The 14,158-nt window shown below is 34.9% G+C and overlaps 1 protein-coding gene and 1 long non-coding RNA gene across 4 annotated transcripts; one reads left to right on the top strand and one right to left on the bottom strand.

The window, feature by feature from the left end:
* Positions 1–1,957, top strand: LOC107893933 (uncharacterized). Its single transcript, XR_001683060.2, has 2 exons — positions 1–666; positions 1,037–1,957. It is a non-coding gene; the product is annotated as an uncharacterized lncRNA (long non-coding RNA).
* A 956-nt stretch (positions 1,958–2,913) lies between these two features.
* Positions 2,914–8,655, bottom strand: LOC107894604 (ankyrin repeat protein SKIP35). 3 transcript variants are annotated; one of them, XM_041086144.1, is made up of 4 exons: positions 8,328–8,612; positions 6,960–7,811; positions 5,521–5,953; positions 2,914–4,023 (listed from the first exon to the last, which is right to left on the bottom strand). In XM_041086144.1, the coding sequence occupies exons 2-4, from the start codon at positions 7,580–7,582 to the stop codon at positions 3,217–3,219; spliced, it is 1,863 nt and encodes a 620-aa protein (XP_040942078.1). In that variant the 5' UTR covers positions 7,583–7,811; positions 8,328–8,612; the 3' UTR covers positions 2,914–3,216. The 3 variants fall into 3 exon arrangements, with proteins under 3 accessions (XP_040942078.1, XP_040942079.1, XP_040942077.1); XM_041086145.1 differs by having other exon boundaries at positions 6,960–7,696; positions 8,328–8,610; XM_041086143.1 differs by having other exon boundaries at positions 6,960–8,655.
* Positions 8,656–14,158: the final 5,503 nt, after the last annotated feature.

The following is a 14,158-nucleotide window of genomic DNA, read 5'->3' on the forward strand; positions in this document are numbered from 1 at the left end:
ATTGCCTGCGGCGCAGTTAAAAAAATAACTACGTAGAGCAGAGAAGAAGACAGTAGGGGAAAAAAGAAGCAATAAATTAGATGATGTAAATAGAAGGCCAGGGGTGAAGAACCTTGGAAGACACAATCTAACCCTCATTTTCCAAAACCGGCAACTTGCAAATGCACGTTCTGTTTCTGCTGTCATCCCATTCATTCACTGAACCCATCCACTCTCGCTCTCTCTTTCTCTCTCTATTATGTATATAATTCCTTGGTACTATTGCTATTGAATTGAATTTTGTTCTTACCGATCAACCAACAACACATTACACATGAACAAAGAAAGACTATTAACTTAAACAGGACAAAGGAGAAAGAAACAGAAAAAAAAGTGAGGGAAAAGAGAAAAGATCACTAATTCAACCCAAACCCAAAATCCCATTTATTCCAAATTAATATCTATAGATTCACGCATCCTTCCTTTTCCGCTACCCCCTAAATTCCTCGCTTCCTATCCCATTCTTCTTTAAAAGGGGAAAAAGATAAAAATGAAAACGAAAAGAAATTTATTGCAGATGGGTTTACCTTACATGCCATATTCCTGTTGCTGTATTAGATATTGAGATCAGCAGAGGCCCTCTCCCGTTCTTTCTGCTCATTCTTACCGCCACTTTCATCTTAAAAGGTATCTATCTATCTTCTCCCTTCATTGGCTATTAATTATAGACTATCATCTTAAAAATGAAATTCGTTCTTTTTTTCTTATTTATTTTGTATTTCTCTCCAAGTAGGTAGATCTTGTTTTCGGAGTCTCTAGATCTCATGTCTTAGTTTTTTTTTTCCTTATTCTTTTACCCAATTACCAAACCTCAATCTCAAGAGTGGTTTGTAATTTGCTTAACCTATATCCTATTTATTGAAGTCTGGTCAAAATGATTCCTTTTCTATTCTAATATTTTAGTTTAGTGTGGTTCCATTACCTTAATGTTGTTCATTTCCGTAGCTTTTGAATGCCTTTGTCTTGGTCTTGAATCGATTTAAATGCCGGAATGAAGCTGCAGGTGCATCATTGGAAACGACGTTTCATATCCCATAATTTGAAGTCAGATTGATACGTAATTTTGCATTTGTAGATGCTTCATATCTGAAGAAAGTGAGCCAATTGTTGAGCCTGGCTGTCAGTCCAAGAGTAATTGCGTCTCACTAAGTGAGCCAATTGTTGAGCCTGGCTGTCAGTCCAAGAGTAATTGCGTCTCACCTGAAACTTGAGCATCCTTTACTTGCCTGATCTGGACTGCATTGCAGAATCTTAGTGGTGCTTGAATCGCATTGTGCAATAAAGCATCCTTTCTATTGGTTTAAAGAAATTGGGTTTTGGGTGATGCAATTGGGGAGCATATTCTTTGGGATGAAAGGGCTATGCAATCACTAACTACATATTCATCTTCAATCCTTTCTCTGCTGCTGTTTGCCTAAACATGGTCACATTTCCGATTCTACATTGACTTCGCATTTCAAAGAGAGTATCCAGTCTATAGGGGCTGGCTAAAGAAGGGGTTTGATCTGGGGTTTCATATAAAGAGGAATTGTTGAAGGTGTGCAGATTCATACTCAAATATGAGAGTTGGTAAGTCGGTTGTAGAGAGAAAGAAAGGGGAATATGAAGGATTACAAGGAGGTGGCAGAAAATCATTACAGGCGAAATACTTCAGCTTGGAATCTCTGCTTCTGCTAATATGTCTGACAGCATCCTTGCTCATCCTTCCCTTAATACTTCCACCGTTACCTCCCCACCTTTCATGCTGCTACTGCTTCCCATTGCCATTTTAACCGTGCTAATGTTTTTGGCTTTCATGCCTTCTAACGTTAGGGATATTACTTTGTAAATTGGGGTCTAGAACTGCAACCCCCCAGGGATACAATTTTATTTTTATTTTTATTTCCCAATAGATATTTGAAAATGAAAGAATTTGTTATTTGTTACGTGTCCCTTGCCAAGCTACAATAGCTCATTCTTACGAATTTTACTCCTTAACTGCAGCACCTTGGTAGCAATTAATATAATTAATAATGAGATATGAAAGATATAAATCATCGTTGAACTTTCTTTTGGAGAAACCAAAACTAAAACCTTTGCAGAATATCAGAAGACGTGAGGAGAAGATTTGAAGATTGAAGCCCCAAAGAATTTGGAGAAATTTTGAAGGAACTCTAATAATGTTTTGAAGAATTGTCATCCACTCTCCAATCTCATTCAAAAAAAAAAAAAAAAACTCTCTTCTTGATAAAATCTTTAGAAGGTGCACAAAGCGGAGTTATCCGTTTTGGAAAGTTTTAGAAGTGGCTTTCTCCAATTTGCTTCCATGAATACAAAGGATATCAAACATGTTCTTCTATATCTCAATAGGATATCAAACCATTTCTTTAAAATCTCAATGGTTCATAAAGCAGACTGCATCCATCCTAGATAATTTTGGGTCAAATTTCGTTGAAAAAATAATCAAAAGGTTTCTTTTCATTCAACACCCAAGTACAATTTTATTGTGAAATTCATTGTATGTTTCCAATTTTTCATGCCTTATTTGACCAAAATTTTGTATCTACAATGTATGGCTAGCTTGAGAAATACTCCAAGCAAAGGTCTAAATATAGGGTTGCCGCCATGTTTGCTTGGGAAGTGCTCGCAGCTTGAATTTACTTGGCTATTGAATGATGAACAAGCGGTCGCTGCCTTTCAACATCACGTTCATCTTTCTTTATATCTCAGATGCTCAACCTTTAATACTTTTCCAACGCCTCGATTACTTTTTATTTCTACCATGTTAATTCTTTAACTGATAAGAGCCCTAATCGTGAGCTGACGCGAGCCTCTTTGTACTGGTGAAAAGAGGATTTTATTTCTGGTTCACAAAAACTCTTGTGGAGGTGGAGATATCAGTACATTACAGTACTTTAGGATTACATATATAACGATAATAATACAATCCCATCATAGTATATATTTATATCAACCCTTTTTGCGAAAATAGTTGCTCTCTGTCTTGCATTATAGATGAACAACATATCTATACCTACTATATGATATACGTGCCATAGAAGAAGCGCTGCAAATCACACGATGGAAGGAAATTTGACAAACTTAGAAGCTTTGTGACGTACTAACTGCTAAAATGATATTATTACGTATGGCACATGGGATAATATAGGGTCAAGGGCATGCGAAAATCCAAGAGGTCTAACCAACACTGGGAGCACGAACCAAAAATGGAGGAAGGTGATGCTCCAAAGTAGCTAGAAGCTCTCCGGCTTGACTTACTTCTTCTAAAGACCCACCTCCAAGCATTCGAACAGCTTCAACAAGCTGCCCCCTCAGCCTTTGCGATAACAGACGACCACCCACCTCAACACATTCCCTGTACAGTGGCATGTATGCAATTACAACCCTCAAAGGAGCTGGCAGATCCCTTAAGCAAATTGGAGATTCCCCCCTCTTCAAAATCCTCATCAGCTTCATGTAATGTTGTTGCCCTTGCTTTAATCCATCCAAGAAAGCTGCCTCCGACCAGTGTTCTTGAACAAATGCTCTCAGCTCAGGAGCAACAGCCTCATCATCGGACTTTGCAATGCTGTCTGCAACAGCATAAGTAGCAGCAGCATCACCTAAGAAGTCAGAGTGGAGGAGAAATGCAACACCATCAAGAGATCCCCCACTTCGTTCACCCGCAGCCTTAAGAATTTCAATGCTGAGGGCCGTTAGGACATGCTTAGGAACATGAGGGAGGAGATATGCAGCCACACCAACTTGGCTGCTGGAAGTAGCGGCAGTGAGGGCCAGACAGAGCTCCATGTCTCGACAACCTCTTTTAACAAACCACTGGACAACCTGCATGCATCCTCTTTCAGCTGCTCTCATTAAAGGACCCAAAAACGCCATAGCATTACCCTCTTCCACTAGACACTCCATTGTCCCAATCTTGCAGTAATGCGAGGCAAAACCCAAGGCAAGATCAACATCAACATCCAAGCTATTCCGTTGGGCAATCTAGACCAGAAAAATGCCAAATAACCAAACAAGAATTATTAAGGAAATGTCAGTAAACAATAAAATAATGATAATAATAATCTTTTCTTTTAAAAAAATAAGAAAAAAGCCCTTCTCTTATAGCAAAAGTGAAAGCACACCTCAATTTCCATTGTTACAAGAAAAAATATAAATCTGATTAGGGTGTGATTCTAGCTTCGGTTCCTCAATTTGAGTTTTTCCATGTAATCTGTTAGGCTCACTTACGTCTAAACAAGAAAAAGCCATTACATTTTCCCACAGGGCTTTCCATTCACTTGCATGTTTTCCCAATCTAAATGCTAGGATTCCCTCACCACATTTGTTAGAGAGAGTATCAACCTTATTCAGTCTAGGAATAAAAAGGAATGTTATGACAACTAGTTCAGACCATGTTTACTCTTGTAAACGTCTGATTATTTAAGGAATAACTACCACTTGACTACCCCTCATATCTCCAAATAGAAATTAGTTTACATGCAAGAACACCAAATAATTCTACGACTACAAGTAACCATAACTAAAATGTGCAGAGTGAGATTTTGTTCAAAAATAACTAAGAAACCCATTCCATCCAAGGACAAGATAGCGTGTAAGAATCAATCACCAAGTAGAATGAGATTATGTTCACTTTAAAGCCTAAACTGGAAATTTTCTAACATAATGATTTTCTGTGTTCAGCATATACACAATAGCACTATTTTCTTTCACCCTACTTGTTTAAACAAATCTCGATTCAAATTTGTCACAGGTTCAACCGGAGAGCCTCTCCCCACCCAGCAGCCAACTCCCTTCAAGAGAAAAAAGAGAAAGGGGATGATTCCCCTTCAAAGTTTCCTCCACTCTGGTGGATCAAATAAACAACCTTCATGGCCAAACAATCTCTCACAGACACCTTGATCAATGTCAAGGCATCTTCAACAAAGAATTAAGAAATTGCAAACAAGTAACTTGAAAATGTTGGGATTGCGCATCTCTCTCATGAGAGGATTAACATATGGATGCATGCCACTGGCAGAACTTAAAAGTAGGCACAGAATCACAAATACACATGCACATATAGAGACATGCATGCATTTATAATTTTGATTTTGAGCTCTTGTTGTAGTTCCTCAAAAACATGTTTGATATTTCATTCCATATTCCACTTAAGACCCCATAACAAGAAGAAATTTGCTCATTGAAATAATAAGAAGAAAACATGTAGGCTGACCAAAAAACAATTTTAGGCAGTGCAACCTGCCTGATTGACTTAATTACCCTTAATCCTATTGCAATATTAAACGAATCTTAACCAATTAATTTTTTATATAGCCAAAAAGTTATCCATGCTTTCTTTGACAATTTAATTTGAAGAATTAGTTTCAACTCATTCCTTTGCCAAAGAGTAAAATCTTGGTTCTTGAAAAATGCTACATAAACATACACAGCCAACAAATGAGAAAATTTCAAATCCCATTCCAAAGAAATAATACACACCTGCAATAAAATGCGAACAAGTTCTGTACTGCCGAATCGAGAGGCTTCAAGGAAACACTGGTTGACATTGTCTGCACCCCCCTCCACCAACATATCCAACAAACCTTGGATCACTGTAGCTGAGATCCCAGAAGCCCAACCAGCATCAAATGAGCTAGAGAAGAGAGTAAGAGGAAAGCAAGCTGCATCAAATGCTTCTGTAAAATCCTTTCCTGTAAGTTGGTTGCCAGCAAGATCTAGGAAAGTCTTAAACGCAGTTAACTGGAGTTGTATTTCAATAGCTGAGCAATGATTCACTCTATCGTTGCTTCCCTGACAGCGAGAATGGGAACCTATACATTTCAAAGCCCATTCGGTGAACTTTTGCACCTTGGCACCAGCTTCTGCCTTCAAGACCTCATCCCCATGGCATTCTTGTAGGCGCTCGTGCAACCTAATGAGAACCAATACAAAAAATTGGCACATACGCAATGAACAACCAATTAGGCAAGGTCTTCTACAAAAAGTGAGGAAAAAGCAATGGTAAACTCCATTTTTTCCCTGAAGCAGATTTTATAGAAGACACTCACAAAGAGTGTCATATGGCATGAGGAGAACATTCAAGCAGTAACTTTAAATAAGTTCATTTCAGATTATTTTTTCCAAAATAGTGAAACCAATGACATAAAACAGGCTGCATACATTATATGCATCTTTCATTAGACCTATCTTAAGTAGGCCCACTCTCCAATTTACTACAAGCCACACACATAAATACTCCAAGTTCAATAACTAATTCAAAGCCACTTTTGTTGGTTGAATTCAAACCTTACTTCATGGGGAAAAAGGTGTGAAGGTTCATTCAATCAGATTTACAGAAAAATAGAAAATAACTTCTACTTCAGTTCTCAGAAACTATATAAGCCGGAAGCAGGGAGAAATGCACAATCGTTAGCATTCTCTTATATGATGAACATAAGTGCAGTGAGTATAATGCAACAATAAACGTACAGTTACCTGATTGTTAAGCGGGATCATACATAAAAACTGACAAAGAGTAACATGCATGTCAAACAGCATGCAAGAAACCATTGACAGACTTAATGCCTTACCAGTGAATATTCCAATATTTAAAATATAACACAATCATAACAGACATATCCAACAGATGTAAAGCCTTACAAAAACAATTTTATCTAATACATAAACATATAAATGATTACCAAGTAAAATTGAAGTTAAAAGTTGCAGATGGTTATATGTGATCCCTATTAGTGGAGTAACAATTTCTCGTTGCTAGAAACTAGAATCAAGATCTATATTTACCTATATAGAAATGCATGGTAACCTAACATCAACAGGTTTTCCCCTTGTAACAACTGACAACATTAATGCTTTTGAAGATAATTTCAAAGAAGCTTTATTATCTATCTACTAGTCAAAAGAAATAGCTTGTTTACCTCTGGGCCATCACAGTTACAGTGTCAGCAAGACTCATCGTGCGACTCTGGCAAGCAGAGACACAAGAAGCAAGAAATGAAGTCCGTAGAGCGGCTCTAGTAAAGTCATAAGCACCATTGGCAATGATCTTCTTAATCAAATCAGTAATCCCATAAAGCTCCTGTTGGGTGCTCAAAAACCAGATAGCATCCAAGGTGACACACAACGCATCATTTAGAGTCTGTGGATCTGCCGACAAGATTAGACTCTCAGCAAGTTCCCAATCATGGGAACTCACGGCCCCTTGAAATAATTGGCCCAACTCAATCCTATATTGTCGGCTGAGCTTCTTGTCGTGCCCAGATTTATCCTTCTGGCAGAACTCAGAGCCTTTCGGAGCTACTGTAGATTTGATTTTCTTCAGACTACAACTACAACTACCAGAAGTTGGTGACTCTTTAATTACAAGGGGTGCCTCAGTCGAGAAAACCATATTGCTTGCCTCACCTTTTTCCAATCGAAAGCCTTGAATTTCACTGTTTGGTTGTCCCATTTCAGTTTCCTCAGTATCCATTCCAGTAAACCAAGGCTCCTCTAAGTGCATGTTTTCACTCCCCACAACAAATTCGCTCCCTTTTTCCATTAGTTACACTATTCGTTGAGCAAATTTTCAGCAACCAAAACCAAGTCACAAATGAAGTGAACACTTAAGTCTCAACCATCAAGAAGAAAGGATCCATCCTCAAAAGGCACCAAACTGTCAGAAAAAGTCGAAGAGAAAATGTGTCCTCAAAAACCCAGATGCATGTCTCTTGCAGCAAAATAAACTGAAATTTTGTATGCTTAACAATAATTTTCTAGTGCCCAGTCACCTAATCCGAAGGCAAAAGCAAAGCCCAAATACCAGGAATATTCAATGATCAGACATCAATTCCCAGAAAATAAAATAAAGGAAACCCATAAAACATAAAAGGGGGAGAATGGCCAAAGCAAAGCAAGAGAAACTCTTATCAGAACGATCTAAAGGATTCAATAACAAAAGAAAGGAACTGAAAAATCATTAAAGGAGCAATATATACAGGGATGAGCAAATCTAGCGGAGATGGCCATTAAAAGCATGAAATGGGTTCTATCCGTAGAAAACCCTAAAAGCCCTTGTTCGTCTCAAATTATTCCACTTTAATATAAGAGATCCAAGGGAAAAGGCCAAACGCAGAACAAAAAAACCCAATTTGATAAATATAATCCAATAATTCTTATCAGAAAAAGAGGAAGAATCACGGTAAAAAAAAAATCAGATAGAAGCATTAAAGCATACAAAAGGATGAGTTTGGTCAGTAAAAAGTAGTAAAAGAAAAAAAAAACGATGAGAAATTAAGATAGGGAACCTGAGTAAGAGAATGGAGATTGAATGAGAGGAGGAGGAGAGAGAGAGAGAGACAAAAACCCTCCCGCCGCTGTTGTATGGTATGTAGTTATTAGATACCAAAATGGAGAAATTAAGATAGGGGAAGATGAGTAATTAGAATCGAGATGGAATGAGAGATGGAGAGAGAGAGAAGGAGAGACAGACAAAACCCCCTCCGCCGCTGTTATATGGTTTTCAGATTCTTAGATACCAATATCAAATTGCTACCTCTGCTTTTCTTCCCATTTTCATTCTTTTCAGCTACTACCACGTATGTATTAATATGAAGGCTATAAAGTCCACAAACTCCTTCATTTACTCATTTACTTTTACACCTTTAGTACTTGCATTATTATTTTATATTTGGCAATATAAATTATAATTTTATAAATATATAATTATAATTTTAAAATATAGTAATTATTATAAAAATTATTAAAAAATTTATTTAAACAATTAATAAAATTTAAAATCAAATCACCATATAATAATTTTGTGTAATTTAATTATTTACTTAGAGAAAATGTATAAGAATTTATCTCTCGTGAATAAAATTTTTAGATTATTTAAAGGAGATTAATAAAAGAACATATAATTATATTTAAAAAATATAATATATATCTTAAAATTAAAATATTATTTTTATCACATAAAAATAACATGTCAAACTTAAATAAACTACAATCATGTTTGAAAATTCGTACAATAATCGAATTTGAATGTAATTATTTTTAATTATCTATATAATTATTTCAATTCTCACCCTCTCCTTTGGGCTTGTTTGGACACTACAAAATAAGTGGATGAAAGTTAACTATTAGGGCAATAATTTCACTTTTTTGTAATTATAAAGAATTGTAATTTTCTATATGTGTTTAGCTAATAGAGTGTAATTACATCGTAATTCTTTATGTCAAGTTTGGTAGTACAAACTGTAATTACACAGTTACATAATTTATATTTTTAAAAATATGAATTATAATATTATCATTACGATAAAAAAAATTTAAACGAGTAATAAAAATTAAAATCAAATCATCATATGTAATTCGTTAGTCTAAGAAAGTAGTTAATAATCCGATTACTAATAAAAATAATAAGAAAAATAAGCATAATATGAAATTTTATCCAATTGCTATAGCATTTCATATTTGTTGGGCTATTCCCTCTTAAATATTTAGTATTATTATCATCTAAACCTATATCATTAAAATTAGAGTAATCTACCTAGTTGGTCACTCAACTTTTAGGCACTTTCATTTTGGTCACTCAAAATGAAATCTCTACAATTTTATCATCCAACTTTTAAGGTGCTTTCATTTTAATCACTCAAGCGTTAAATCACTAACGTCGATTGATTGTAAAACACACCGCATTATGTTTATACTTTCATTTCAGTCACTCAACTTTTAGGTCGGTTTTATTTTGGTCACTGAAAAAATATCTTTTTTAAGTATTGACCGGGATAAAAAAATTAAGTATTAAAGCGAAAAAAGCAGTAGAAACTAAAACAATCAATTAAAAATTTTCAATTTGCACTTGTTTATCCTCTTGCCGAAAGTTTTAAAATTTTTTTTTCATTATTGAATTTTTAAAGTTTAAAAAATCAAAATCGAATAAATAATTTGTTGAATTTTTTTATCCCTTGATAATATTAGTTGATTTGTTACCATAAATTGAAATTAATTAATTTAATTAATTTAATCTCCTTATAAAATTTAAAATTTTATTGTATGTTTCTAAATTAAAATCAATTCAAATAACTCATCTTTAATAATTGTTTATGAAACCAAAAATTTCTTTTAATTATATGATTTTGAATCTTCCATGTTAAGCTAAAAGTAAAAAAATAATAATCCTTACAATTAATTAAATTCATTAATTTTATCTTTTATGTCAAACAAAAATAGAGTTTTTTTTTCATTATTTCTTTACCCATGTAACGCACTCACGCCCGAGACCGTCGCCAGAGTCGAGCTTGAGGTGTTACTAAACTTGATTCATTAATTTAACAGCTCAAACAATTTATTTTTAAAATTTCCAGATAAGTTGGCCAACTGCATCACAGTCGCTTAAAAATTCATATCTTGAGTTCCGAAACTCGAAATTAAAATCCGTAAATTTTCTCTGAAACTAGACTCATATATCTATTTATTAATTTTTTTCTAGAATTTCTGGTTGAGTCAATTAGTATATTTTATTAGTTAAAGTCTCCCCTATTTCAGAGTTTGACTACTTTGACCCCTCTGTATTACGAATCAGATATCTCCCTGTACAGAGTTTCAATGACTATGCCGTTTGTTTCTTATAAAACTAGACTCAATAAGGATTTCATACATGTAATATAAAACTCATAATTGTTTTTTTTACAATTTATAGTGAATTTTTAAAGTCAGAACAGGGGATACAGAGATCACTCTGACTCTGTTCCACCAAAACTTAAATATCTTACAAAATATAACTCATGTACCTGTTTTGTTCCATCCATATGAAAATAGACTCATCAAGCTTCAATTTCATAACTTACTCATCATTTAATTCTATTTCTACTATTTTTAGTGATTTTTCAAATTTACATTACTGCTGCTGTCAGATTCTGTTTTATGGCAAATTTTACTTTACTATATATTTTCATGGACTAAATAGCATTTTAAACATACATAACATCAAATATGACTTAGATTGGCCATTCCAATGGCTAATCATTTACAAACCCTTTTCTTTCCAAACCATAGCCATATCATAAGATCATTTACACAAAGTGAGTATTTTGCCATACATGCCACATTCAAAACACACAAGCCATTTTACCAATTTAGGCCTTCGGATAGTGTGGACGAATCTTTGACCTATCTCGATTCTCAAGTCGGCTTGTCAACAACTACAATGAATGAAAAGAAGGGGGTAAGCATAGATGCTTAGTAAGTTCACAAGCAAATAGCAAGTAACATAAACATTAAATTCCACGTAAAACATCATTTGCATAAACAACACCAAGACATTCATGTTTCATTTGCATTTAATATCTTTCTACGATTTCATCATACCAAGTTCTCAACCCGAGGATTTAAGCACATACCTGTCAAATTTTCTCATTCACCACACTTACCAATATGTCACCTTTGTTTTAGGCATTCTTCTCATTCACTTAAGATTCACCCGTTGAACACATCGGAATATAATTCGAATACGCGGATTTCATGAACGTAAGTGCCATACCCGCAGCTAGACAAACTCAATAGCCTGCGGAACTTATGTAGCCAAGCTACCATGTAACCCGCCCATAAATGAACTCAGACTCAACTCAACGAGCTAGGGCGTTTGCATTCATAAGTGAACTCGGACTCAACTCAATGAGTTCGGATGCCTAGTTACATCTCACGAACTCGGACTCAACTCAACGAGTTCGGAACTCAAGTATCCTAGTGACATGTCACTTGTATTCTAATCTATTCCTAAGGTTCAAACGGGCTTTTTCCTCGATCTCACATCTTTGCCGTCTTCCACGGAATATCGAAACCGATACTCGGTGATAGTTCATACTCATCAAGTAATTCACATAATTACATATTATTCAACAATAACCACAAAACATAACATTTCATGATAATAATAAGCATCATATCATATAAACAACATTAAATTGCTCAAAATGACAATTATGTTACTACATTTACACATGAACTTACCTCGATACAAAATATTAGCAATCGAGCCTATTCTTCGTAAACTTTGTTTTTCCCTCGACCGCGACTTGAATCTCGTTTCTCTTGATCTATAATGCCAAATTAATCTTATTTAATACATATATTCATCAAAACAGCATTTAATACGAACTTTGGCAAAATTACATTTTTACCCCTAAATTTTTGCATAATTACACTTTTGCCCCTAGGCTCGGGAATTAAACTTCATCCCTTATTCTTATGTTTTATGACATGCTGATCATTTTCCCTTCTATGGCAACATCAAATTCACACTCTAACATGTACTTATGACTATTAGGTATTTTTACCGATTAAGCCCTTTTACTCGTTTTTGCTTAAAGCCGAGTAGCACAAGTTGTCTAACATAATTTAAAACCTCATATTCTATCATAAAACACCAAAATACACAAATTTCATGTATATTTATTTTTCCAAATATGAACCCTAGGTTGAATTATTGCTAGCATAAGTTAATTCGAGCTACTGGGATTTCAAAAACATAAAAATCATTAAAAACGGGGCATGAAATCACTTACTATGAAGCTTGAAAGTTGAAGAAACCCTAGCTATGGGGAGAGGTAAAATTCGGCAGCAACAATATGGAGAAGATGATCATTTTGTGTTATCTTTCCCATTTTATTTCATTTAATATGCAAATGACCAAAATGCCCTTACTACTAAACTTTCCAAAAATTCCATCCATGTCCAATTTTTGTCCATAGACTTAGAAATTGGTTAAATTCCTATTTAAGACCTCCTCATTAATATTCCAAAGCAATTTCATACTAAAAACTCTTAGAATGCAAATTTTGTAAATTATTCGATTTAGTCCCTAATTTCAATTTAAGCACTTTAGGCATAAGATTTCATCACAAAATTTTCACACAATCATGCAATCATATCATAAACATCACAATAATTATAAAATAATTATTTATATCTTGGATTTGTGGTCACGAAACCACTATTCCGATTAGGCCCTAATTCGGGATATTACAACTCTCTCCCCCTTTAAAGATTTTCGTGCTCGAAAATCTTACCGGTAAACAGGTGTTGGTATTGGTTTCTCATAGTTTCCTCAGGTTCCCATGTAGTCTCTTCTACCCCGTGCTTTTACCACAATACTTTCACGAGAGTGACACTTTTATTTCTTAGTTGCTTGACCTCTCGAGCTAAAATTTTAATCAGTTCTTCTTCGTAAGTCATATCCAGTCGTAGTTCAATTTCTGTCGGTGAAATTATATGTGAGGGATCCGAATGATACCGACGTAGCATAGATACGTGGAACACATCATGCATCTTCTGTAATTCAGGTGGTAATGCTAGCCGATAAGCTACTGGTCCAATTCTTTTAATTACTTCATACGGTCCAATAAAACGCGAACTTAACTTACCCTTCCGTCCAAATCTAAGGACTTTCTTCCATGGAGACACTTTCAAAAATACCTTATCACCAACTTGAAACTTGATTTCTTTTCGTTTCAAATCCGCATAAGATTTCTGTCTATCTGAAGCAGCTTTTAAACAATCTCGAATCACTTTCACCTTTTCTTTGGTTTCTTTTATTAGATCAACTCCATAAATTTAATTTTCCTTGAGTTCAGTCCAATACAATGGCGTCCGACATTTACGACCATACAATGCTTCACAAGGTGCCATCTTCAAACTCGTCTGATAACTATTATTATAAGCAAATTCTATCAACGGTAAGTATCTTTCCCAACTACCTTGAAATTCCAATACGCAACATCTGAGCATGTCTTCAAGAATCTGAATTATTCTCTCTGATTGTCCATCAGTTTGTGGATGATAGGCAGTGCTGAAATTTAATTTCGTATCTAATGCCTCTTGCAACTTTTGCCAAAACCGTGAAGTAAATCTCGGATCTCTATCCGAAATGATTGACAAAGGTATTCTATGAAGTCTAACAATCTCACGGATATTCAATTCAGCCAACTTATTAAGAGAATAATCTGTATGTACCGGAATAAAATGAGCCGATTTAGTCAGTCTGTCAACTATTACCCAGATGGCATTTTTCTTCCCCGGAGTTAACGGCAACCCTGATACAAAATCCATAGTAATCCGATCCCATTTCCATTTA

The sequence above is a fragment of the Gossypium hirsutum genome, chromosome A13 (assembly GCF_007990345.1).
Source record: "Gossypium hirsutum isolate 1008001.06 chromosome A13, Gossypium_hirsutum_v2.1, whole genome shotgun sequence".
NCBI classification, from domain to species: domain Eukaryota; kingdom Viridiplantae; phylum Streptophyta; class Magnoliopsida; order Malvales; family Malvaceae; genus Gossypium; species Gossypium hirsutum.

Bases quoted from the DNA above. Each gene is read 5' to 3' on its own strand.
- LOC107894604 (XM_041086143.1), bottom strand. From the start codon at position 7,582: ATGGAAAAAGGGAGCGAATTTGTTGTGGGGAGTGAAAACATGCACTTA. The intron at 5,954-6,959 runs GTAAACAAGCTA...GGTTCTCATTAG, and splicing joins GTAACTGTGATGGCCCAGAG to GTTGCACGAGCGCCTACAAG. The intron at 4,024-5,520 runs GTGTGTATTATT...TTTCTGGTCTAG, and splicing joins TTGTTCGCATTTTATTGCAG to ATTGCCCAACGGAATAGCTT.